This window comes from Muntiacus reevesi, chromosome 18 (assembly GCF_963930625.1).
Source record: "Muntiacus reevesi chromosome 18, mMunRee1.1, whole genome shotgun sequence".
NCBI classification, from domain to species: domain Eukaryota; kingdom Metazoa; phylum Chordata; class Mammalia; order Artiodactyla; family Cervidae; genus Muntiacus; species Muntiacus reevesi.
The window spans coordinates 10,615,762-10,642,545 of record NC_089266.1 but is presented as its reverse complement, the minus strand read 5'-3'; the positions used below and the strand labels follow the sequence as shown (position 1 = coordinate 10,642,545).

Genomic DNA, 26,784 nt, shown 5'->3' with positions numbered 1-26,784 from the left:
GTACTGTGGCAATGCAGGGAGGACAGTGTCATCTTTCCACTGGCATCTGATCAAGCACTTCCTTCTAGCAAACAGGCACTGCCCTAGCTCCCTTCTCTGCAGCCACCCTTTCCGCCATCTTTGGACGCAAAGAACCTTCCTCAGCTTCAGTTTCCTCTTTTGTAGAACTTGGATGACACACATGGACAGTCCTTTGATGGGGAAGAGGGATGGGGGGTCCACACAAACACAAGGCGGGCTTTGCAAAAGCAACAAGAGAAAAAAATCTGGGATGAGAACTAGAAATATCAAACTGAACCCCAGCCTGACACATTCCAACTAGCGGTGTCATCATTAGGACCAGTGCCAGCCTCTCAATTACACACTATACACTTGCAAAAGGGAACAAAGACTCCACAGTAGGGACTGCCAAGGAGGAAGCGAGGGGCCATCAGGAAAAAGATGTGGCACCACGAGATTCCTGGATTTGCTGAGAATGGGAGGTTCAAGGGACTCCTGGAGTCTTGAAGAGATGCTCAGACCACCCCTTGCCCCACCAGCTGCCTGGCGCCCTGCTCCCACTCCCCAACTCCAGGAATGAGGCCTTGAACCTCCCATTCTCAGTCAAGTGGTTCCAGCAGGATTGACTCTACTCCAGCTGCAGGGTCAGGACAGCACCCTGGCTTGTTAGGAATGGGGACGTGTCCCAATCAGAGCCACTGAGATTTGAGGACAGCTTCCCCTGGGAAAGAGATGCTTCCTCTTTCTTCTCTGGAAGCCCACCAAGAGGCAATCTCTTATTCCTCTGAACAATGCAGTGGGAGGTAGGTAACTTGTGGAAGCGTCCAACGTGTTGGAGACTGTTGAGAGGCCAAGGAGCTAACTGACATGAGGAAGGCAGTGCAAAAACAGAGAGAGCTACCTGGACTTTGGGAATATCATCTAGGTGCCCGGATTAAACCTTGTCTGCAAGTAGATGCCCGGATTAAACCGTGCTTGCAGTTAGGTCTACCCAAGGACTTCTCAGTTACATGAGTGACAAATTCCCTTTATATTAATTAACCTAAACTGGGGTTTCAACTGTTGGCAAGCAAACGATTTCTAATGGTTAAAACAAACCTCAAAGGAGGTAGTTTCCTTTTTTATGGAACTTCAAAGTAGGTTGTTTCCTTTATACAGAAGCCCCAAATAAGTCAAGGCAATCAATGTTCTAACAACTTTGGTGGCATAAGACGTCAGGCTCTGGTAGATACACCCAGGCCACAACATCCTCAGGGCTCCAGACCTCTACACCATGGCACAGTCCAGGACTGTGACACATGCCCACCCCTCTGGTCACTACAGAAGGTTTGGGGGCTTTGGATCCCATGAACAGGTACCAGCTGCCTTCTCCATGGAACCTGGATCATGCGTGCCTTCTAGAAGAAGGGGTGCTGTCAGCAGGGTAAACATCAAGAAAGCACACACCATAGCGAGGGAGGTGACCCTGCAGAACCAGGAGGACCTGGGAGGTGTGGCTGTGTAAAGTGGCAGTAAATGAAAGATGGACCCCTGGAGGGACATGACCCAGTTCCTGGAAGACAAAGACTATGTGAAGGGATGACAGGATGATAATAGCCCAACACGTGGATCCCAAACCACATCCCAGCCCCCAGCAGCAGACTGGTGGACATCACCACACACCTGAGGTGACAGCCACCAGCCAAACCCTCTTTTTAATGGAACCAGACTGGGAACCTAAAAACATGATAGAAATGAACTTATTTACAAAACAGAAATAAACCCACAGACATAGAAACAAACATGGTTATCAAAGGCAAAAGGGGGGAGGGATAAATTAGGAGTTTGGGATTATCAGATATACACTACTATATATGACACAGATCATCACCAAGAATTTACTGAATAACCCAGGGAATTATATTCAATATCTTGTAATAAACTATAATGGAAAAGATTCTGAAAAAGAATATATATGTAATATATATATATTTTAACACATGTATAGGTGTATAGCATCACTTTACTATACACCTGAGGTATTGTAAATCAACTACACTTCAATTTTAAAAATGTAATAAAATAAGTAAATAAAACCAAGTCCCACCTAACCGAGCGGCGACAGGGCAGTCTCTGGACGCTGATCATGTGCTCTGCTCTTGTCACCCCTCGAGGGGATCTCTCCCACGTTTGCTGCCCACTTATCCCTTTCTCATGGGAACTGCCTTTTACATCTTGCACCCATTGTCCTGTTAGTACATGGATGTCTTATTTCTTTGAAAGACTGACTTAGGTATTCCAGTTGTATACCCTCTGTCATCATATGTTGCAAATGTTTTCTAACCATCTGCCTCTCGATAGCATTGCTGAATGGTTTCCTCTAACTCAGAATCTGGAATATTTTATGCATCCCTATCCACATTTAAGGGGTTGTTTTGGTGAGGCTCTGGAATATCCACATAATTTTATAAATAGTCATCTACATTTTCTAGAACTCTTAGGGTGTCTTTTACATTAGTCAACCAATCTGGTATATATCTTAGTGTTTGCTATGAGTAAAGAAGGGCTTCCCTGGTGACTCAGTGGTAAAGAATCCACCTGCCAATACAGCAGATGTGAGTCCTATCCTCACATGTGGGTCACATGTGGGACCCTCAGATGTGGGTTGGGAAGATCCCCTGGAAAAGGAAATGGTAACCCACTTGAGTATTCTTGCCTGGGAAATCCCATGGACAGAGGAGCATGGCAGGCTATAGTCCATGGGGTCACAAATGAGTTGGACAGGACCCAACGACTAACCAAAAACAAGAAAAGAATCGTTTTTTCCAAATGGTGAGCCACGGTTCAAATGCCCCTTACTTAACACAGTGTTACTCTCTCATACATGATACCACCTTTATCACCTGCTCAACTGGCATATATACTCACATCTCATCTAGATGTTCTATGTCAACCTAATGGGTCTCTGTTACTCCATTAGCATGTTCTGTTGCTTTATATTGCTATGCTTGTAGCTTACAACACATTTTGATATCAAATCTCCCATTTATTGTTGTACTTTTCTACATTCTTTATAGGAACTCTCACCAATTTATACTCCAGATGGACTTTAGTGTCTTTTATCAATTTCCAAAAACAAAACAAAACAAAGTCATTGTTAGCAATACTACCTTTACACATTAATTGACTAAATGGATGTATACATCTGAAGAAAGAACTGACATCTTTACAGTATTAAACCTTCCGTTTGGGAAAATCTATTTGCAGTTTGTTTTTTCTGTTTTTAGATCATGCAGGGGCTCTCTAGATCCACTCAATATTTTCTATCAGTGCTCATGCACTGCTGTCCTCTGTGTTTACAAGGTGCTTTGGGGTTTCTGTTTTTTGTTGCACCACATGGCTGGTGGGATCTTAGTTCCCCAATCATGGATTGAACTCAGGCCCCAGCAATGAAAACACCGAGTCCTAACCACTAGACCGCCAGGGAATTCCCAAAGTGCTTCTGCTCTGAACTAACCAATAGATCGAAATACAGAGGCAAGACCACACCTCATTTACAGCCTTCCACCCGGCACCCAGTGCCCCCACATGCAGCAGCTGCTCAATAAATCTTTGCTAAATGACTCAATGGCCATCTTACTCAGGAAAAAAGTCACCATTCTGTGAAAAGACGATAGTTAAATACCAAATCACTCTTCAGTGTCTGAAGCCTCACTGCTTTTCCTCACAAGCAAAACTACTTCCATTACATATATTAGATAGTCTCACTTTTGATATTATTAGTAAAACCCTCAAGACTCACAAATGCTATAGACAATGAAAGAAGTCAGGACTAAATTCAGCAGGCTTCCACGGCACAACCAGGGTTCAGAACACGAATGCATAATCTCAGATGCTGACAACTGCAGGGGCTGGGTGCATTCTCCAAGCCCTAGTAGAGGTTTAGCCTGGACCCCCACCAGTCTGGTCCCAGCCCCCAAAGGAGACCCAGGCCTCCCTGCTCTTCTCCATAAAGAGAATCTTGCATGGCCTGTGGAGCTTTCAGGGTAAGTTTCCCATGTGCCAAAGGAGATAGCTACACAAGAAATTAAAAGATGGATGGAAAAGTAGGGATAGGGGCCACAGGGGCTTCCCCGGTGGCTCAGTGGTAAAAAATTTGCCTGTAATGCAGGAGATACGGGTTCGATCTCTGGGTTGGGAAGATTCCCTGGAGGAGGAAATGGCAACCCACTTCAGTGCTCTTGCTGGGAACATCCCACAGACAGAGAAGCACATGGGGTCCCAGAGTCAGACACAACTAGGTAACTGAGCACACACAGCACAGGGGACCACACACAATAAAGCTGAGATTCAACATTAGCAGAACATCCTCAGAGTCACAAGAGCTAAAACCCAAAGGCATGGCTACTGTGTCAACCAGCCTGGGTAGGAGTGGAAAAAGCCTCCCAGCAGCCACCTTCAGCATCAGAGAGGGTGTGGGGCTCGGTCCCATGCAAGCCTTGGCAGGGAGCATCGTGGGCCACTATTAATGCAAACTACCTGCTCAGAGTCTGGAGCGCACGTGTCAGTGACCTCAAACAGGGTTGCATCTTCTTTTCTTCTTTTGCAGGCAGAGTAACTAACAGCTTCCAGCTCATCGGATGTGGATGTGCCATCTGCCGCATCTACAAAACCCTCAGACACAACTTCCTGTTGAAGCATGATCCCCTTCAGACAGAGCAGGGTGACCACAGGCACTGCTCCATCAGGGTCTAAGAGACCCTTAACTCAAACCCAAGTGGGGACGCTCTCGAGTGAGGATTGAACCAGCTCCCAAGGCCCCCTGGCATGCACGCTCAGCAGGCACAGGGTCCCTGGTGTAGGGGACAAAAGAAAGGGTTCTGCAGGTGGCAGGCAGAGCAAATCCATGCAAGCAAGCTGCCCCATATTAGAGTTGATGTCTGAAAGCCTTGGCACATCTGACCTTCCATACCAGCAGGCCTGGAGCCTGGTTTTCTAAGCTCCATCCCAATGCCCAGGCCGGTACTTCCACACAGATGCAGCTGTGGGGACATTCCTGGAGGAGCAGGGAGCCCAGCATCTGAGCCCCAGGCCTCAAGGGACCTTTTGGGGATGGGGCCATGCAGGGTAGTGACCAATCTCTCTGGATGAGACACCCCAGGGAGCACAGGGCCAGCACTGTGCCATCGCTTCCTTCATCGAAGGAAGCAGTGAGGACCAGTGGGACTCACCACTGTGCCCCAGGCCACTGAGGGGAACCAGGCAGGACAGGGAACAGGAAAGTTGAGCCCAAAGCCAAGGCCTGAGCTACTGGCACCTCAGCTGCTGCAGGTGAACAGAGAGGTCCATTAGACTCTTGGGCACAGGTCACAGGGGGCATACCTGGGCCTCCCACACGGGATCTCATGGACAGCACTGCACCCAGGTGGAGGGAAGACAGGAGCGGTCGAGAGCCTCTGACTGCTGATGGGGGGGCGGGCAGTCAGTGTGGAAAGGGAAGGGGAGTTCTCTGAGGGGCACTTGGAAAGGACCAGTGAATGAGATGGGTCAGAGCGCACTGGCAGCCCAGGTGCAAAGCCCATCCCTGTCAGCACGAGGTACCCAGGCCAGCTCCCAGCAGGAAATCAAGGACAGGACCAAGGTGACTGGAAGGAACCACAGGATCAGTCAGCACCTTCAACCTGACTCCCTGGCTCCATCCTGTGATCCTCTTCCTCACGGTAGGTATAAAATATTTTTTAATTTTGTTGCTATGCCACGCCGCAAGGCATGTGACAGCTTAGTTCCCTGACCAGGGATCAAACCCTCGCCCCTTGCATTGGAAGGAGGAACTTAACCACTGGACCACCAGGCAAGTTCCTCCCTCACATCTTAAATATTTGGCGGAAATAACAGCTGGAGGCCACAGTACTTTCTGCTATATGGATGATACAAATGACACTCTCCAGGGTGGAATACTCAGGTGGACTCCAACATTTGGCCATAAAACACTAAGGCTGGGACTTCCCTGGTGGTCCAGTGGTTAAAAATCTGCCTTGCAATACAGGGGACGCCGGTTCGATCCCTGGTCCAGGAGGATCCCACGTGCCACAGGACAGCTAAGCCTATGAGTCACAACTACTGAGCCCATGTGCTGCGACTGCTGAAGCCCTGGAGCACATGGTCTGCAATAAGAGAAGCCACTGCCACAAGAAGCCTGTGCACTGCACTGCGGACCGGCCCTGACTCTCTGCAGCTAGAGGAAGCCCGTGCACAGCAACAAAGACCCAACGCGACCAAAAGTAAATAGATAAATACTAAACACACACACACACACACACACGCCCGTGCACAGCAACAAAGACCCAACGCGACCAAAAGTAAATAGATAAATAATAAACACACACACACACACACACACACACACGCCCGTGCACAGCAACAAAGACCCAATGCAACCAAAAGTAAATAGATAAATACTAAACACACACACACACACACACCCGTGCACAGCAACAAAGACCCAACGCGACCAAAAGTAAATAGATAAATACTAAACACACACACACACACACACACGCCCGTGCACAGCAACAAAGACCCAACGCGACCAAAAGTAAATAGATAAATACTAAACACACACACACACACACACACACGCCCGTGCACAGCAACAAAGACCCAACGCGACCAAAAGTAAATAGATAAATACTAAACACACACACACACACACACACACACACACGCCCGTGCACAGCAACAAAGACCCAACGCGACCAAAAGTAAATAGATAAATACTAAACACACACACACACACACACGCCCGTGCACAGCAACAAAGACCCAACGCGACCAAAAGTAAATAGATAAATACTAAACACACACACACACACACACACACACACACACACACACGCCCGTGCACAGCAACAAAGACCCAACGCGACCAAAAGTAAATAGATAAATACTAAACACACACACACACACACACATGCCCGTGCACAGCAACAAAGACCCAACGCGACCAAAAGTAAATAGATAAATACTAAACACACACACACACACACACACGCCCGTGCACAGCAACAAAGACCCAACGCGACCAAAAGTAAATAAATAAATACTAAACACACACACACACACACACACACACGCCCGTGCACAGCAACAAAGACCCAACGCGACCAAAAGTAAATAGATAAATACTAAACACACACACACACACACACATGCCCGTGCACAGCAACAAAGACCCAACGCGACTAAAAGTAAATAGATAAATACTAAACACACACACACACACACACACGCCCGTGCACAGCAACAAAGACCCAACGCGACCAAAAGTAAATAGATAAATACTAAACACAGACACACACACACACGCCCGTGCACAGCAACAAAGACCCAACGCGACCAAAACTAAATAGATAAATACTAAACACACACACACACACACACACACACGCCCGTGCACAGCAACAAAGACCCAACGCGACCAAAAGTAAATAGATAAATACTAAACACACACACACACACACACGCCCGTGCACAGCAACAAAGACCCAACGCGACCAAAAGTAAATAGATAAATACTAAACACACACACACACACACACGCCTGTGCACAGCAACAAAGACCCAACGCGACCAAAAGTAAATAGATAAATACTAAACACACACACACACACACGCCCGTGCACAGCAACAAAGACCTAACGCGATCAAAAGTAAATAGATAAATACTAAACACACACACACACACACACGCCCGTGCACAGCAACAAAGACCCAATGCGACCAAAAGTAAATAGATAAATACTAAACACACACACACACACACACACACACACACACACACACGCCCGTGCACAGCAACAAAGACCCAACGCGACCAAAAGTAAATAGATAAATACTAAACACACACACACACACACACGCCCGTGCACAGCAACAAAGACCCAACGCGACCAAAAGTAAATAGATAAATACTAAACACACACACACACACACACACACACACGCCCGTGCACAGCAACAAAGACCCAACGCGACCAAAAGTAAATAGATAAATACTAAACACACACACACACACACACACACACACACACACACACGCCCGTGCACAGCAACAAAGACCCAACGCGACCAAAAGTAAATAGATAAATACTAAACACACACACACACACACACACACACACGCCCGTGCACAGCAACAAAGACCCAACGCGACCAAAAGTAAATAGATAAATACTAAACACACACACACACACACACACACGCCCGTGCACAGCAACAAAGACCCAATGCGACCAAAAGTAAATAGATAAATACTAAACACACACACACACACACACACACGCCCGTGCACAGCAACAAAGACCCAACGCGACCAAAAGTAAATAGATAAATACTAAACACACACACACACACACACACACACACACACACACGCCCGTGCACAGCAACAAAGACCCAACGCGACCAAAAGTAAATAAATAAATACTAAACACACACACACACACACACACGCCCGTGCACAGCAACAAAGACCCAACGCGACCAAAAGTAAATAGATAAATACTAAACACACACACACACACACACACACACACACGCCCGTGCACAGCAACAAAGACCCAACGCGACCAAAAGTAAATAGATAAATACTAAACACACACACACACACACACACACACACACACACACACGCCCGTGCACAGCAACAAAGACCCAACGCGACCAAAAGTAAATAGATAAATACTAAACACACACACACACACACACACACACACACACGCCCGTGCACAGCAACAAAGACCCAATGCGACCAAAAGTAAATAGATAAATACTAAACACACACACACACACACACACACACGCCCGTGCACAGCAACAAAGACCCAACGCGACCAAAAGTAAATAGATAAATACTAAACACACACACACACACACACACACACACGCCCGTGCACAGCAACAAAGACCCAACGCGACCAAAAGTAAATAGATAAATACTAAACACACACACACACACACACACACACACACACGCCCGTGCACAGCAACAAAGACCCAACGCGACCAAAAGTAAATAGATAAATACTAAACACACACACACACACACACACACACGCCCGTGCACAGCAACAAAGACCCAACGCGACCAAAAGTAAATAGATAAATACTAAACACACACACACACACACACACACACACACACGCCCGTGCACAGCAACAAAGACCCAACGCGACCAAAAGTAAATAGATAAATACTAAACACACCTACACACACACACACACACGCCCGTGCACAGCAACAAAGACCCAACGCGACCAAAAGTAAATAGATAAATACTAAACACACACACACACACACACACACACGCCCGTGCACAGCAACAAAGACCCAACGCGACCAAAAGTAAATAGATAAATACTAAACACACACACACACACACACACACACACGCCCGTGCACAGCAACAAAGACCCAATGCAACCAAAAGTAAATAGATAAATACTAAACACACACACACACACACACCCGTGCACAGCAACAAAGACCCAACGCGACCAAAAGTAAATAGATAAATACTAAACACACACACACACACACACACACGCCCGTGCACAGCAACAAAGACCCAACGCGACCAAAAGTAAATAGATAAATACTAAACACACACACACACACACACACACGCCCGTGCACAGCAACAAAGACCCAACGCGACCAAAAGTAAATAGATAAATACTAAACACACACACACACACACACACACACACACGCCCGTGCACAGCAACAAAGACCCAACGCGACCAAAAGTAAATAGATAAATACTAAACACACACACACACACACACACACGCCCGTGGACAGCAACAAAGACCCAACGCGACCAAAAGTAAATAGATAAATACTAAACACACACACACACACACACACACACGCCCGTGCACAGCAACAAAGACCCAACGCGACCAAAAGTAAATAGATAAATACTAAACACACACACACACACACACACACACACGCCCGTGCACAGCAACAAAGACCCAACGCGACCAAAAGTAAATAGATAAATACTAAACACACACACACACACACACACACGCACACGCCCGTGCACAGCAACAAAGACCCAACGCGACCAAAAGTAAATAGATAAATACTAAACACACACACACACACACACACACACACGCCCGTGCACAGCAACAAAGACCCAACGCGACCAAAAGTAAATAGATAAATACTAAACACACACACACACACACACACGCCCGTGCACAGCAACAAAGACCCAATGCGACCAAAAGTAAATAGATAAATACTAAACACACACACACACACACACACACACGCCCGTGCACAGCAACAAAGACCCAACGCGACCAAAAGTAAATAGATAAATACTAAACACACACACACACACACACACACACACACACGCCCGTGCACAGCAACAAAGACCCAACGCGACCAAAAGTAAATAGATAAATACTAAACACACACACACACACACACACACGCCCGTGCACAGCAACAAAGACCCAACGCGACCAAAAGTAAATAGATAAATACTAAACACACACACACACACACACACACACACACGCCCGTGCACAGCAACAAAGACCCAACGCGACCAAAAGTAAATAGATAAATACTAAACACACACACACACACACACACACGCCCGTGCACAGCAACAAAGACCCAACGCGACCAAAAGTAAATAGATAAATACTAAACACACCCACACACACACACACACACACACGCCCGTGCACAGCAACAAAGACCCAATGCGACCAAAAGTAAATAGATAAATACTAAACACACACACACACACACACACACACGCTCGTGCACAGCAACAAAGACCCAACGCGACCAAAAGTAAATAGATAAATACTAAACACACACACACACACACACACACGCCCGTGCACAGCAACAAAGACCCAACGCGACCAAAAGTAAATAGATAAATACTAAACACACACACACACACACACACACGCCCGTGCACAGCAACAAAGACCCAATGCGACCAAAAGTAAATAGATAAATACTAAACACACCCACACACACACACACACACACACGCCCGTGCACAGCAACAAAGACCCAATGCGACCAAAAGTAAATAGATAAATACTAAACACACACACACACACACACACACACGCTCGTGCACAGCAACAAAGACCCAACGCGACCAAAAGTAAATAGATAAATACTAAACACACACACACACACACACACACGCCCGTGCACAGCAACAAAGACCCAACGCGACCAAAAGTAAATAGATAAATACTAAACACACACACACACACACACACACACGCCCGTGCACAGCAACAAAGACCCAACGCGACCAAAAGTAAATAGATAAATACTAAACACACACACACACACACACACACACGCCCGTGCACAGCAACAAAGACCCAACGCGACCAAAAGTAAATAGATAAATACTAAACACACACACACACACACACACACACGCCCGTGCACAGCAACAAAGACCCAACGCGACCAAAAGTAAATAGATAAATACTAAACACACACACACACACACACACACGCCCGTGCACAGCAACAGCGACCCAACGCGACCAAAAGTAAATAGATAAATACTAAACACACACACACACACACACACGCCCGTGCACAGCAACAAAGACCCAACGCGACCAAAAGTAAATAAATAAATACTAAACACACACACACACACACACACACACGCCCGTGCACAGCAACAAAGACCCAACGCGACCAAAAGTAAATAGATAAATACTAAACACACACACACACACACACACACACGCCCGTGCACAGCAACAAAGACCCAACGCGACCAAAAGTAAATAGATAAATACTAAACACACACACACACACACACACACACACACACGCCCGTGCACAGCAACAAAGACCCAACGCGACCAAAAGTAAATAGATAAATACTAAACACACACACACACACACACACACGCCCGTGCACAGCAACAAAGACCCAACGCGACCAAAAGTAAATAGATAAATACTAAACACACACACACACACACACACGCCCGTGCACAGCAACAAAGACCCAACGCGACCAAAAGTAAATAAAAAATACTAAACACACACACACACACACACACACACACGCCCGTGCACAGCAACAAAGACCCAATGCGACCAAAAGTAAATAAATAAATACTAAACACACACACACACACACACACACACACACACACTCTAAGACTGGGATAAAATCCTCTACTGAACCCTCACATGCTTAACGTTATTTTCTTATAATGACAGCAGAGAAGCAGAACAGGTCAAAGAGTACCTGCTTTACTAGGAGTCCCACCACATTACTCTCACATGTAGCAAAATACCTACCCCTTTGTTGCAAATGCTGACTTTTAATCTATTTTTTAATTTGATAGGTTTAATATAAAACCTTGCAGCTCCTTTAATTTTGAGTGTTTGATTTCAGAGGTGGGACAGTTGTATGTTTAATGGCCATTTCTATCTTCTCTATTGTGGACTATATCAATTGCTAGTCATCTTTCTATTGGGTAGGTTACTGTTTTCTATTTGATTTCTAAGAGTTTTTGACATATTAAGGCAACTCACTCTTAATTTTAAAATATTTCTATGTAAATACAAATCTTTTTATGTGCATGTGCATGCTAAGTCATGTCATTTCAGTCATATCCACCTCTTTGTGACCCTATGGAGTGTAGCCCACCAGGCTCCTCTGTCCATGAGATTCTCTAGGCAAGAAAACCGGAGTGGGTTCCCATGCCCTCCTTCAGGGAATCATCCCAGCCCAGGGATTCAGCCTCCGTCTCCAGCAGCTCCTGCACTGCAGACAGATTCTTTATCGCTGAGCTACCTGGGAAGCCCTTTTAGGTACATACAAATATGTAAACGCCTATTTTCCTAAACCATTTACTCTTCATTTGTGCTCATCATACAAAGGTTTTAATTCTTTTCAGGCTTTTTCTATAGTCAAATATACCAATCTTTTGTTTGCATTTTTACCCTTTGCTTTAATTACTAGAAAATGTTCCCCATTCATGGGTCAGATAAATATTTACAAATATTTTTTCCAGCTGTCATTACACACATTAGAATCTGTTTCTGGGTTGTATTTCTGGTTCATTGACTCCTCCCAAGAGTCACTGTTTTAATGACTGGCTTTGAAACATGTTTTTGTTCATCTAATACAGCAAGTCCCACTTTAGGCATTTCTTTTTAACAGTTTTCTTGGTTATTCTTGCCTATTTTTTCTCCCAAGAGTACCTTAAACTTACTCAATCCAGGTTTAAAAAAGCTCTAATCCTGCTGGGCTCAATACTGTTTTCAATCACAGTGTCAAACACTTCCTAATGGTGTGTATTCCTTGATACTCACTTTAAAAGTATTTACAACAGCCAGGATACAGAGACAACCTCCATGACTATTGACAGGTGAAAGGATGAGGAAGACGTGGTAGAGATATACAATGGAATATTACTCAGACACGAAAAGGAACAAAACTGGGTCATTTCTACAGGTGTGAATGGACCTAGAGTCTGTTATCCAGAGTGAAGTAAGTCAGAAAGAGAAAAAGAAATATTGTTACATTAATGCATGTTATGTAGAATCTAGGGAAATGGTACAGATGAACCTAGTTCCAGGACAGGAATAGAGACACAGACGTAGAGAATGGACACGGGGACACAGGTGAAGGGAAGCAGAGGGCAGGATGGACTGGGAAACTAGATTTGACAATAAATACACTACCCATGTGTAAAACAGATCGTTAGTGGGAACCTGCAGGCTAGAACAGGGAGCTCAGCTTGGTGCTCTATGATGACCTAGATGGGTGGGAGGGGGGGTGGGTGGGAGGGGATATATGTTTACATATAGGCGATTCCTTTCCTTGTACAACAGAAACTAGTACAACTTTGCAAAGCAATTATACTCCAGTAAAAAAAAAATTTTTTAATAAATAAAGAATAAATTTGAAAAAGGAACTACAAAAATAATGTTTACCCAAAATTTCAGTAACCCACGTGGCCCAGGCTCAAAGCTGGCCATCCTGTTCTGGACAGGATTAGTGTCCAAGGAGAATGAAACACTCACACATATCACAATTACCACACACACTCACACATGCATATACCACACACATACTTTGTGCATACACACACTCAAACATGTGCACATTCTCACACAGGCATGCACACACACCCACAAGGGGCCACAATGCTGCCAGCTGCAGCGCCTCCCCCACCACCCAATCACAAGGAACAACAAAGGACCACACAGGAAACCAGCTCAACCAGGCAGAGAGACAACGTCCCTCTCAGTCCTCCAAGAAACCTGGGAACAGAGCCGGCTGCTTAGGTCTGGACAGACTGGACTGTGGCGTGGGGAGCTCTCGCTCATCCAAAAGGATGAATCTGTCTTGAATCTGTCAGGCAACTCTCTGCAAGCCTCACCTGGGCTCCCGCCTGGTCACTCACTCAGGAGACACTCTCTTTGGGTCTGACACTTATAGGGAGACAAGACGGCTCAGCTTCCCCATCGAGGAATGGTGGCATTTCCAGAGCACCTCCGTTTCCCCAGAGCCTGGAGGCACCTTAGGAACGGTCTGGTGCATGCAAAATGCCCAGAGCAGAGACAGACACCCCACATGGCAGAAGCTCAGACACCCAGATGCAGCCCCGCCACAGCATCTGGGAGACACAACATGCTGGGTATGGTGGGAGAAAAAGGGAGGGGGATGCAGAGACCCTGCACAAATCAGGCACAGAAGGGGCTCTCTGCCGCAGCCCAGCATGCAGGGGCCAACAGCTGGGCAGCAGTGAAGTGAAGCTGTCCTGGAGAGGATGCTGTAGGGACACTTGTTCAGCCACTGATGAAATCACAGCAGGAAAGAGCATCCTTGCAAAGCTAGGAGATGGGCAGAACCACACCTCCCAGACCCACTACCCCAGGGGCCACTCACTCGCTTGGTTTGCCGTGAGTCATTTGAACGCGGCTCATCTGGGTTTTCTTGCCAATCACCTGAGCCCAGGGACAAGGAGGAGTTGCTTTCTTCCTTCAGCTCCTGTCCATACTCCATTTCTCCCTCTGGGGCCGATGCTTCCTTGAGGTTGCTCTGAGAACCTACAAAGGCAGATGCACGTGGGTCACATCTCAGAAAAACAAGTGAAAGTCCCAAGGGAAAACTTGGACTCCTCCCATGAGCGCTGTTCAAGATCAGTCCTCTCCCCACTCAAGGTGCTATCTTGACTACAGTGAGCCAAGCCTGGTAGAATTTCTGCTGTCGGGTGGGCAAGAGTGTACACCATGCGAAATGCCAGGCTGGATGAAGCACAGCTGGAAACAAGATTGCTGGGAGAAATACAAATAACCTCAGATATGCAGATGACACCACCCTTATGGCAGCAAGTGAAGAAGAACTAAATAGCCTCTTGATGAAAGTGAAAGAGGAGAGTGAAAAAGTTGGCTTAACACTCAACAATTCAGGTAACTAAGATCATGGCATCTGGTCCCATCACTTCATGGGAAATAGATGGGGAGACAGTGGAAACAGTGACAGACTTTATTTTGGGGCTCCAAAATCACTGCAGATGGTGACTGCAGCCATAAAATTAACACTTGCTCCTTGGAAGAAAAGCTATGACCAACCTAGAGAGCATATTAAAAAGCAGACAAGAGACATTACTTTAGCAACAGAGGTCTGCCTAGTCAAAGCCATGGTTTTTCTAGTAGTTATGTATGGATGTGAGAGTTGGACTATAAAGATAGCTGAATGCCAAAGAATTCATCCTTTTAAACTGTGGTGTTGGAGAAGACTCTTGAGAGTCCTTTGGACTGCAAGGAGATCAAATCAGTCAATCCTAAACGAAATCAGTCCTGAATATTCATTGGAAGCACTGATGCTGAAGCTGAAACTCTAGTACTTTGGCCACCTGAGGCAAATTGACTCATTTGTAAAGACCCTGATGCTGGGAAAGATTGAAGACAGGAGAAGGGGATGACAGAGGATGAGATGGTTGAATGGCATCACCGACTCGATGGACATGAGCCTAAGCAAGCTTCGGAGTTGGTGATGGATAGGGAAGCCGGGCGTGCTACAGTCCATGGGGTCGCAAAGAGTTGGACATGACTGAGCGACTTAACTGAACTGAACAAATATATTAAACATCTACAAACATCTAAGGTTCATCTACAAATGAAACTTAAGGCCAAAGAACGAAATAAAACTGGGAGGATATTTGTAACACATGACAGTGAGGGCCACTGTCCTTTGATAAACTGTGGGCATGCCGACCTCCTCTCTCTTCCACCAGCCTCCACTGCAGGGGGTGGGGTCCCCATTAGACTGATCCAATCAGAACCTGGCATTTCTCCAGTTCCAGTGATTGGCAGAAGTACAGCAGGGGTCCAGGGCTAGTTAATGCAGTTTCTGACCCATCAACTCCTTCCTTCCGGTCAGACAAACAGACCCTGTGCTTGGAATCAACTAGTTTGCCTCCATGAAGGCAGCAGCCTGAGGACAAAGCAGGGCCGCCGGGACCTGAGACAGATGCAGAGCTGTGCAGAGACCTGACTCCCTCAGTCTGGAAATGAGTGTGTGAGGCCCAGTGCATGCATCCCGCTGAGGAAGCAGGGAGCTGGGTGTCCGGTCATCTCCAATACAAACAGCTCCAGTGACTGAAAAATCAATAAGAATAACTTAAAAAAAAAAGGGAATTCCCCAAAGAAAACAGGCAGTTCAAAGAAAAGGAATTATAAGTGAGCTCTTAACCTTTGAGAAGACACTTATTTACCCTACCAATCAAGGAAGTAGAAATAAAACCCAAGAGGTACCCCCTTCTACCAATCTGACTGGCCCAAAGCTAGACATACAGGTGTGACTGGAGATGAAACCTCGAAGAGCCTGCAGAGGAGAGGCTGGGGGAAGCCTTGTGAACTTGAAGGTTTCCATTGTAAATGCACAAGGCTGCTCCTTGGAGCTTGTCCTTGAGACACACTGGCACCAGGGGCAGATCCCTTGCCAGCATCCGGCCCAGCCATGTGCATTTATGGCAGAACAGGAGTCCAGGATAGGCCTGGCTGCTGCATGGCAGAGGTGAGGCCAGTCTCAACTAGAGGCCATGGCACAGTGCCACATGATGGAAGCAGGGCACATTAGTTTTCCACCACGTGGAGGAAACATCTGGAAGGTGACACACCAAACAGTTAAGTGTTGTGTTCATAAGGGTGTGAAGGATCTGGGCTGGGTGTAAGCTGAGGGGGTTACCATTTTTCATATCCTCCCGTCGTAACATATGGGTTATTCATACCAGCATGTATTACTTCTACACTTATCAATATAAAAAGGAAACTAGCCGGATTCAGTAAGAGCAAAACTTAAGAATCTCTACTGAGCACTCTGCATGTTAACCCATCAAGTACTCACAGCCACGCTGTGACCTTCTCAGGCCCCCAGTTGGCAAGGTGGGGAGCAATTTGGATCCAGGCTCAGAGGCCAGGATAGGCCCTGGGGACAGTGACATGGCCACCGTCCTTTCCCCAGGACTGCGGCTGAACCAGAGAAAATTCCTGCCCCTGCCTCATGAAGTATGGGCTCACCGGGGTGCATGCACATTAGGCAGCCTGACCCACCCTGAAGCATCCCTGCAGACAGATGGGAACAGACACACAGGTGTCCAGAAAGTGCTAACGGAGTCTAAGCTCCTCTTCAGACAGATCCCCAAATCTGGTTAATGGCTGATCAACCCATGAATGGGTAAGGAGGGCAGGGACCTCACAGGCAGCCTGAAATCACTGCTACAGAAATAGTTCAACCTAAATCAGTCAGCTGCACAGACTCCACTTCTGGGCTCCCAAATGAACCCCAGCGCAGGTCTGAGTCTGCTTTCCCCACCCTCCCACAGCAATCCCCACCCCTCCCTGCAGCTGCCTTGTCCTAAAGGCTAAATAAAATGACACATACCTCATGCTTTCATATGAGGTTGCCTAGAGAAGTCAAAGTCACAGGGACAGAAAGTAAGATGGCAGATGCCAGGGGTTTGGGGTTGGGGGAGCAAGGTTAGTGTCTAATGGGGACAGAGTTTCTGTGTAAAAACAGGAAGAAGTTCTAGAGATGGATTGTGGTGACTGGTTGGACAACAATGTGAATGTGTTTAATGCCACTGAACTGTGTCAACTGAAAAAAAATTCATAACCTCGGGAGTTCCCTGGTGGTCCAGTGGTTAAGAATCCACATTGCAATGCAGGGGATGCAGATTCTATTCCTGGTTGGGGAAGGAAGATCCCACATGCCTCGGAGCAACTAAGCCCACACCACAACTACTGAGCCTAACACAGCCAAATAAATAAATAATCTAAAAAAAAATACTCATAACCTAAACATTGAGAGTTATGTGTTTTATGCAGTAGGAATTCTTAGGACTTCAAGCTGCCAAGACAGGATCTCAAGTTACCCGGTGAGAACTGCTCCAAGGAGGCAAGGGGAGGAGCCAGGTGACACAGAAGCTTTGCAACAAAGGGCAGGGAGCCTGAACATCAAAAGATTATTGCTAATTAAAGAAAACCAGGTAACCCAAGTTAAGAAATTTAGCACTTTTCTATGTATGGGAAGATGCAAATATCTGGGCTCACTGAAATCATTCATTTGATAGGTGACTCAGCTATCTGGGGCCAGTATCTTGTTTTCACATCCAGAGTTCCTCAGGGCGCACTGCAGGGAGTGGCTACAGTCTGATGGCTGCGTTGCTGCTGCTTCTAAGTCGCTTCAGTCCTGTCCGATGATGGCTGCTAGGTAGCAGGTATTCTTTCCTTCCTGGGTTCCCTCAGGGCTCACCAGCTCACCATTCACAGTGGCTGCAACTGCTGGTGACTGTGACATCTTTATTGATATGACAGGAAATATTCCTGTCATATTTCTCAATTGTCCACTTAAATGTGTTTAAATTGGTAAATTTTGTGCATCAATGCAAATAATCAATAACCAATCTATAATTAGGAATTAAGTCACTAAGTTGTGTGCAACTCTTCTGTGACCCCATGGACTGTAGCCTGCCAGGCTCTGCTGTCCATGGGATCTCCCAGGCAAGGATACCGGAGTGAGTTGCCATTTCCTTCCCCAGGGGACCTTCTCTTCCCAACCGAGGGATTGAATCCATGTCTCCTGCAATGGCAGGTGGATCCTTTACCGCTGAGCCACCAGGGAAGCCCCCTAGAAGAGAGTTTTATTCAAGCAAAACTGAGGACTACAGCCCAGGTGGCAGCCTCTCAATAGTTCTGAGGAACTGCTCCGCTGAAGCCGGGTCTTCAGTTTTACACCTTGTCAGAACAAAGGACATACACCAAACATGAGAGGGGTGCATCCGTGAAGTAGGTTATCACGTACACAGCAAGTCAGCATGACCCCGGTGTCTGTAAAGGGAACCTCAAGTCTGTGGGGGTTGTTGATGTGGACACCACAGCACAGGGGGCATTGATCCCTATCTTCAAAGCATTGTTCCTAACAGTTAAAGCACATGGGTGAGGCATGTTTAACAGGCCATGAGTCAGGCTGTTCCAGTTCACACAGAGTTCAGACTGAATCATGTATAAGCCGCAATGACTTCCCCATATCTCAGTTTGTGATCATCTCTCCCATCACTTGTTTTTAAATATCTTATCACAATTAAAAAAAATTAAAACCACTACATAGAACAATGCAATTCTCCCAGCCCACCCACTCCTCCCACCACCTGACAGCCCCTGGGTCAGGTGTGGTGGACATTGAAGGGGAGCAGAATTTCCCACCTCAAAACAAACTACTTTAGCACCCAGGGTTATTTCCTGCTGAAGGCAATGAAAACTCAGCAGATTTAAGAAAAGCTCTTGAACTCCCCTCAGTGTTTTAAATTTACATCAGAAAGGGGGTCTATAACAGGAAGAGAGTCATTACTATAGACAGCTTTTAACCAAGAAACTTATCTACATAACAAAGCAACCTCTATTTTCCAAAAGTCTCTTCTGCCTCCCAGTGAAAAGCCCTCTTCTTTGCAGCCCCAGATCCTAGCAGGCTCCTTAAGTCAGGATGTTATAGAAGCTCTAATTACCTGGCTGCCTTTTGGGTCTCAAATTTTTATGGGACTCCTATACATATGAAATGTGAATCTGTTTCTCATCAATTTAATTGTTGAACAGCCAAAGAATTTAGGAGGGAAGAGGGAGATGTTCTGCTCCCTTGCAGCACAAATTCGACGGCCAGTGCAGGCAGCCACAGAAACCAAGTGTGGCCACATCTTTGGACCCACGAGTGGTGGCAGGCAGGTGGCTCTTTCTCTCACCAGCGAGCCCTCCAGTCACACCCGAACCGCAGGGGCGAATCCCACGAATCCCACGAATCCCACGAATCCCACGGCGGCTGCCTCTGGAGCTTCCCCAGTGGCTCTCAACCCTTCCCGGACTCCTGTGGGGTATCGGGCTGCTTATCTTGTTGTTTTCTGTTATAAAAACATCAACAAGAAAAACTTGGAATTGTAGAAAATATAAGGAAAAATTCCTTTCCCAGAAACCACCTCCCTTCCAAAAATAATCTTTTAGCACTCAAGGAGGAAGTCCCACTTGGATACCCTGGGGCACCAGTCAGAACAGTGGGGAACTGGGGTGGGGGAGGGCCTCCTGACCACCTGCTACCCCCTGCCCTGTTGGACCTACTGACATTGGAAGCCCTCCACTGCAGACCAGATGCACATGACCCTTGGCAAAAGCCAGCCACCCTCCACCTATGCCCAGGGTGGCCCCGAGCTCTTCACACACTCTCCTTTTGAGGCAGAAATTGTTAGACAGTATAAGACTTTAAGACCTCAATTTCTCTTCTCTTTTTTTTTTTTAAATTTCAATTTTTCTCTTCTCAAGTAAGCATCTCACTCTTTGTTCCAATTTCCAGGCATTCAGAGGAATGCCTCCCTGGTCTGGAGGATCACAAAACCTTCAAATCCAGGACAAGACAATCATTAACTGCTGTCCAGTTTATTTAGAAGAAAAACTCCAGGTAGACAAATAGCTCATAAACATACATCTAGCCCCTAAATAATGGTCAGGGGTCTTGAGAAAGGGTCGAGGGATGGTGCTGAAATGTCTGGAAAAACTGAGAAACTGGGGGATCCAAGAAAGCTATAAAAATGACAAACTGGACACTGTGCCATTTAAACTAATTGGTCTGAAAGGTCTGAAAGTCACGGGCCAACCAAAAATGTACAGATCAATACTAGTAAAGATATGAAACTGCTGCAATCCTTGCCTTTTGGGAGGTTCTTCACCCCCTCTCAATGTCTATGCTGTGGGCTTTGCATCTCTGTCTTCTAAAAATAAACTTTGCCTGTATGATTTTGCTAGTTTGCAGAATTCATTCTTTGGCTCCATGAACAGAACTTGGGTTTCATGTTTCACTTTCACGTCCTGATCTGGGCGGCCTCTCACTCCCCTCAGATTCAGTCGTCCTGGGTACCTCCAGGAAGCTGCACCACAGCTTCTGGCTCCAAGCCCTGCTCAGGTTCGCGAGGAACTTGCACCCACAGCACCAGAGGGAGGCCAGTGTCCAGGATGCCCAGAGCTCCCGGCCTGGCAGACCTACAAATGGCTAAAAGGTGGAGATAACCCCCTCAGCAGCCAAGCCTCCTAGCAGTGTGGTTTCAGTTTCCATTCCTATATGTATGGTAGAGGCTTGGCTGGGTGAGAGAAGCAGAGAAGCCGGTAGGAAGTGGGTGGGGGACAGAAGAAGGAAACTGACAATTTCATTCAACACCCAGGTCCTCAGCCCTACTGTGTGCCCCACACGGAGTGACCACGGCCCAGCTCCTCCCCTCCCACCCCCAGCGATGGGTGAGGGACCACCCCCAGTGACCCAGCCCTAAGGAAAATGGCCCTGTTTAGCACTCACTCTGCTCACAGAGGATAAGCAGGCAGCCTAGAAGCCGACCAGCTCCCAAAAGCTCTCACAGCCTTTGCCCCTGGGACTGGCAGATATGCCAAGCATCTCAGAGGTACGGGCTGTCCACTCTGGTAGTGACCAAGCCCTTCTAAGGGTAGGGGCTCCAGAATGACCTCTGACTGGGCCGAGGTGGACAGCTGTCTTGCCTGCTCTCCCTACCTGCCTGGATATGCAAGATCCTAGATGACCTGGTGTTCTCGGATAAGGCTTTTTTCCCCTATTATGTTGGAAAACACACCAATTGCTCTTAGCAGCCCTGTGAAAGCCCCTCACACAAAATTGAAGGGAGGCCAGGAGGAGTGAGCTTTCCTGTTGACTCTCCCAAAGGGGTGAGTCTCAGGAGGTGCCAGCCACAGGACTTGAGACTCAAACAAAGCCCTGATTTTCTCCTGTTAATCTATCTCATATCAATTTAATTCTTAGACAAGCCAAAGGACCTAGAAGGGAAGAGGAAAACTTCTTCCCCGACGATGCTAAGGCCAACAAGACCTCAACCACAGCTTCCTTCTAGGGAACTGGCTCTGGCTCCTGAGTTCAAAATCTTTTCTCTACCATTTGCTAGCTGCGTGACTGTGAATAGTTACTTAACCTCTTCTTGCTTCACTCTTGGCATTTGTAAAATGGGGATTGATGATAGCTCCTCCCTCAATATTTAGCATAGCACTGGGCAAATCACAGGCTAGCTGATTGGTATTGGTTTTATTTGTGCTTTTAGTTTCTGAGGTCCCAAAGACCCCTCCTCCCAAGACCCCCTAGTCAGGCAGATGTTCTAGTAACCAGGGGTGGGGAGCTCTGGAAGGTGGGAACTTACAACTGGATACCAAAACTTCAGCTATGCCATGCCATGATTCAACATCTGGACCAGGAATTGATCAGAGTGAACACCTGGCTGCCCTCCAAGCTCCTCCCAAAGGATTAGCAACAAGAAAAAATAAAGGCAACAACAAAAAGTGCAACAAAAAGTGGCCACCTCTCCACACCTCTCACAGTCCAAAGAGTGCATCTGTAACAGAAGCACTTTGTACAAATGCAGCTGAAAGAGAACCAATTAAAAGAACTGGGGGGCGTCTATCTCATCCCTGATTCAAACTGCACCTTCTTCAGTTCACTCAGCAAGTATTTATTGAGCACCTGCTGTGTTCCAGGCAACATACGGGAGACTTGGGATAAAGCAGTGAATAAGAGAGCAAAGGTCTCTGAAGACCCACCATGGTGTCATCCAAGTGCTACTGAGACAAATAGCCTGGGGAAGTGCAGTTTGGAGTGAAGGGGCAGGGCAGGCACAGTTTGCAACTGGGTGGTCAGAGTGGGCCTCCAGAAGAGGAGACACTTGAGCAAAGATTGGAAGGCAGGGATAGGGGAAGCTGTGCTGCCCTCTAAGAAAAGGTGTGTTCCAGGCAGAGGGACCAGGCAGTGCAAAGGTCCTGTGGTCAGAGCATGTCTAGCATGTACTAGAAGGAGCAGGGAGACAGTCCAATGTCCCAGGCATCAAGAGAATCAAGGACCCACCAAAGTCAGCAGGTGAGGGCCACCTGACAGGGGTCCTCCTTCATGCGCCCATGAGCCACCCCTCATCAGGAAGGCGCCTGTGCAAGCTGCGGGGGCCCCTCCCCCACCAGGGGGGCCTGGGATGCCACTTTTTACAGCATTCTCTGAAAACCACTAAGATCCCTCAGCTCAGCCCAACACTTGCCATTCCCTAAGGAGAAAGGAAACTCCAAGTTCTCTCCAAGAAATGAAACTGAAATTCTTTAAAAAGTGACAGATGCTTTCAGCAAAGGACTGGATAAAACTGTATTTCTAAGGAAAGTTTCCTCTAGAAACAATTCTCTATCACAGAAGACCTGCTAGCCTGGGCTGCCTGCTGGTCAAGGTCTCCACTTCTAGGGATGGAAGAGGGACTAAGCTAATTGCCCTCCCCACCACCTGCACCAGGCTCCCAGCCCCATCAGAGCCTTACCTGGTACTCCTTCCAGGGCTGCAGGAAGCAGCCTCTGTCCACACTCACTGCAGAACTTCGGGGCTTCCTCTTTGGAGATATGCCGACAGGAAGGACATTCCACACTTCCAGGGAGAGGAATTCCTGGGGCCGGCATGCTTCTGCAGATCTGGAAGCTAGAGGCTTAAGGCTGCCAGCTTTATACCCTGCCACCTGTCACGTGACCACAGCCTTGCTTCAGTTTCATTTTCTGAGAAAGTGAAATTGTGGTGGCCCAGTTCTCCGTGCTCAATTGAAACCTAGTCTGATCACCGCCCCCAGGGTTCTCCAATCTGCCTCATCCCAACCTCCCCTTCAGTGTGGCTGCAGCACCCACTTCCTTTCCTGCTGCCCCCACCAGGGCCAGGCTTGCCCCTCCCAGCCTCCTGACATCACTCAGTGAGTCTAAAAATGTCCCCATCCAACTGAGACTGGGAGCCAGTTCAGCTGAGCCAAGTTGAGTGGAGACTGGGGGTAGTAGTGGAGTAGGCAGAGACTGCAGGTACCTGCTGTATGCCCTAGGCAAGGGACTCAGACTCTAACTGGCTCACTGCAGAAATGCTGGCAGCAAATGACTGAGTCAGAGCCTGCCAAAGGAACCAGCCTGCACAGGGTACCCCAGGGCTACAGGGGATGGCAGTCAGGCCTATTAAAAACAGGGCCAGTGGTCAAGATTCCTAATAGCAGGAATTGCCATCTTCTAAGCCTACACTATTATTACGGACCATCTGGCCCTCTGAACACCCTCCGTGGGGGTGGCAGCAAACCATGGGCAGGGTCATGTGCAAGGTCAGGACTCAGGCTGAGAATCTCCAGCTTTCAGAGACCACTGAGTTCATCCATGGTGAGAGTGGAGACACGTATCTTGATTCTCGGGGCACAAAGATCCACCTGTCACCCTTTTCTGTTGGCTTCAGACCCAAGAATTCTGCTGGAGCAGCGGCCCAGTCGGATCCTTCCCCAGCTGGGAGGGCAAGCAAAGGGCCCCATCAGACAACAACTCCGTGTGCTGGCCTCCTGAGGCCCCCCCATCTCCTCACTTCATCTGACACCACCAACTTGCTCTCCTTCTGATGGTGGGCTAGGTAGGGGGAGAGCAGGACCAAAAGCATCCAAAGTGTGCGGTTACCCTCAGGGTCCTGATCCCCACCTCCCTTCTCCCTCTCCCAACTCCCCCTCAAACAACCACCACTGTACTCTCGATGACTCCCCAGGGCCCAGTCCTCTCTCCTAAGGTGCCTTCCCTCTCTCCAAAGCTCTGCTTCCACACAGACCAGAAAACTCACAGCAGGGATCAGAATTCCTCACTCGAGTGTCCTACTGTTTCTCCCCAGCACCAGGGGCTTATGGGTTACCACAGGTACCAACACTTCTCTATTCTCTCAGTTTCCTTTTTTCCTTCCCCCTTTTTCCAGCCACATCCCCTCAACCACCACTTAAGAAAACCAGGTGGTGGCCCCCACCTCACACTCCCCCATTCTCAGCCCTCCCTGGCTTCCCCCAGGGCCACCTCCCACTCCCAGTTGTCAAGGCCATCACCCAAGAGGTGCCAACTTGGCCTTCAGCCCCTGGCCACAGACAACCCTGATGAGTCAGGCAACCTTGATAAGGCAGGAGCACCCTGCGCTCTGAACGGCCCGGTGATGTGGGCAGTGATCCCGGTCTCCTAAAAGTTACTGTGAAATAAAAGATAACGGGCAATTTTCCCAACATCACTTTCCCGTTGTTGCAATTAGTGAAAGCCCAGGATTCAGTTCTGGGTACTGGCAGAGGCCCCCCGGTCTGGAGGCCTCCGTCCGCTATCAGCCCCGGCCGCGCCCTCTCCCAGAGTAGGGTGCTCTTGAGTTCAAAGCCGGAGTCCAGCACGTCCCCGCAGGGAGTCCAACCAGATGATGGGCGCCCCCCGCTCCCCGCGGAATGTCGCTGGGGCCCGGGGAAAGCGCTCGGGCCCCGCCGCGCCCACCTGCTGCGCGCAGCCGGAGAGCAGGGTCGGCACTGTCCCGCGGGGCCGGGATGGACCGGGAACCCGCGGAGAAACCGAAACTTGGCGCCCGGATTAGGAGGGGGCCGGCCCAGACGGCGGCCGGACGCGACGCATCGGGACGCAAGCGCCGCTCCCCGGCAGTGCCTCGGGCCCGGCCGCCGCGACCCAGGACCAGACTCGGCGGGACCTCTGATCCGTGGGACCCTCGCGCACCTAGAGGAATGGCACTCTGACCAGTGGGACCGCTCGTAACCCGGGTAATTTGCGCCCTGCACTCACGGGACCCGGCATCCCTCCCTGTAACCCGCATTCCGCCCCTCGAGACCTACGGCCAAGGTGCCCGCGCCCGGCCCTGCAACTGTGCACCCCAGCCCGGCGCGCCAGCTCTCACCTCGGCGGCTCCCGAGCCCACTCTGCCGCCCGCAGGCAAGGTTTCGTTTCTCTAGTCCTGGGTCCCGCCCCTCCCGCTTCGCCAGGCTCTGCGGAGCTCACGTGGGTGTTGCCGGAATTCCCGGTCGAGTGGCGCCCTCCAGTGGACCCGGAGCCAGGCCTTATTCAGTTCAGTTCAGTTCGGTTCAGTTCGGTTCAGTTTCAGTCGCTCAGTCGAGTCCTTTTGCAGCACGCCAGGCTTCCCTGTCCATCGCCAACTCCCAGAGTTTACTTAAACTCATGTCCACTGAGTCGGTGATGCCATCCAACCATCTAATCCTCTGTCGTCTGCCAGGGTCCAGCCTCAGCAGGATCCAGGGGTACCCTCAGGATGAACGGCGTCGGCGAGAGAGACAGAGACAGAGACAGAGACAGAGACAGAGACAGAGACAGAGAAACCAGACTAGGAGTATGCAGCAGGATCT

General features: G+C 48.2%; 1 protein-coding gene across 4 annotated transcripts in view; it reads right to left on the bottom strand.

Moving 5' to 3' along the window:
- The window catches only part of RNF213 (ring finger protein 213), a 116,990-nt gene extending 92,080 nt beyond the window's left edge, over window positions 1-24,910 (bottom strand). For 2 of the 4 annotated variants that reach the window (XM_065909813.1, XM_065909814.1), the window contains exons 1-2: window positions 23,929-24,910; window positions 14,973-15,133 (exon numbers count right to left, since the gene is read on the bottom strand). In XM_065909813.1, the coding sequence (XP_065765885.1) occupies window positions 14,973-15,133; window positions 23,929-24,064 (297 nt within the window). In that variant the 5' untranslated portion in view covers window positions 24,065-24,910. Of the gene's footprint in view, window positions 1-4,518; window positions 4,669-14,972; window positions 15,134-23,928 lie in introns of all 4 variants that reach the window. The other 2 variants (XM_065909811.1, XM_065909812.1) reach the window with 2 other exon arrangements.
- Between the last annotated feature and the right edge of the window lie 1,874 nt (window positions 24,911-26,784).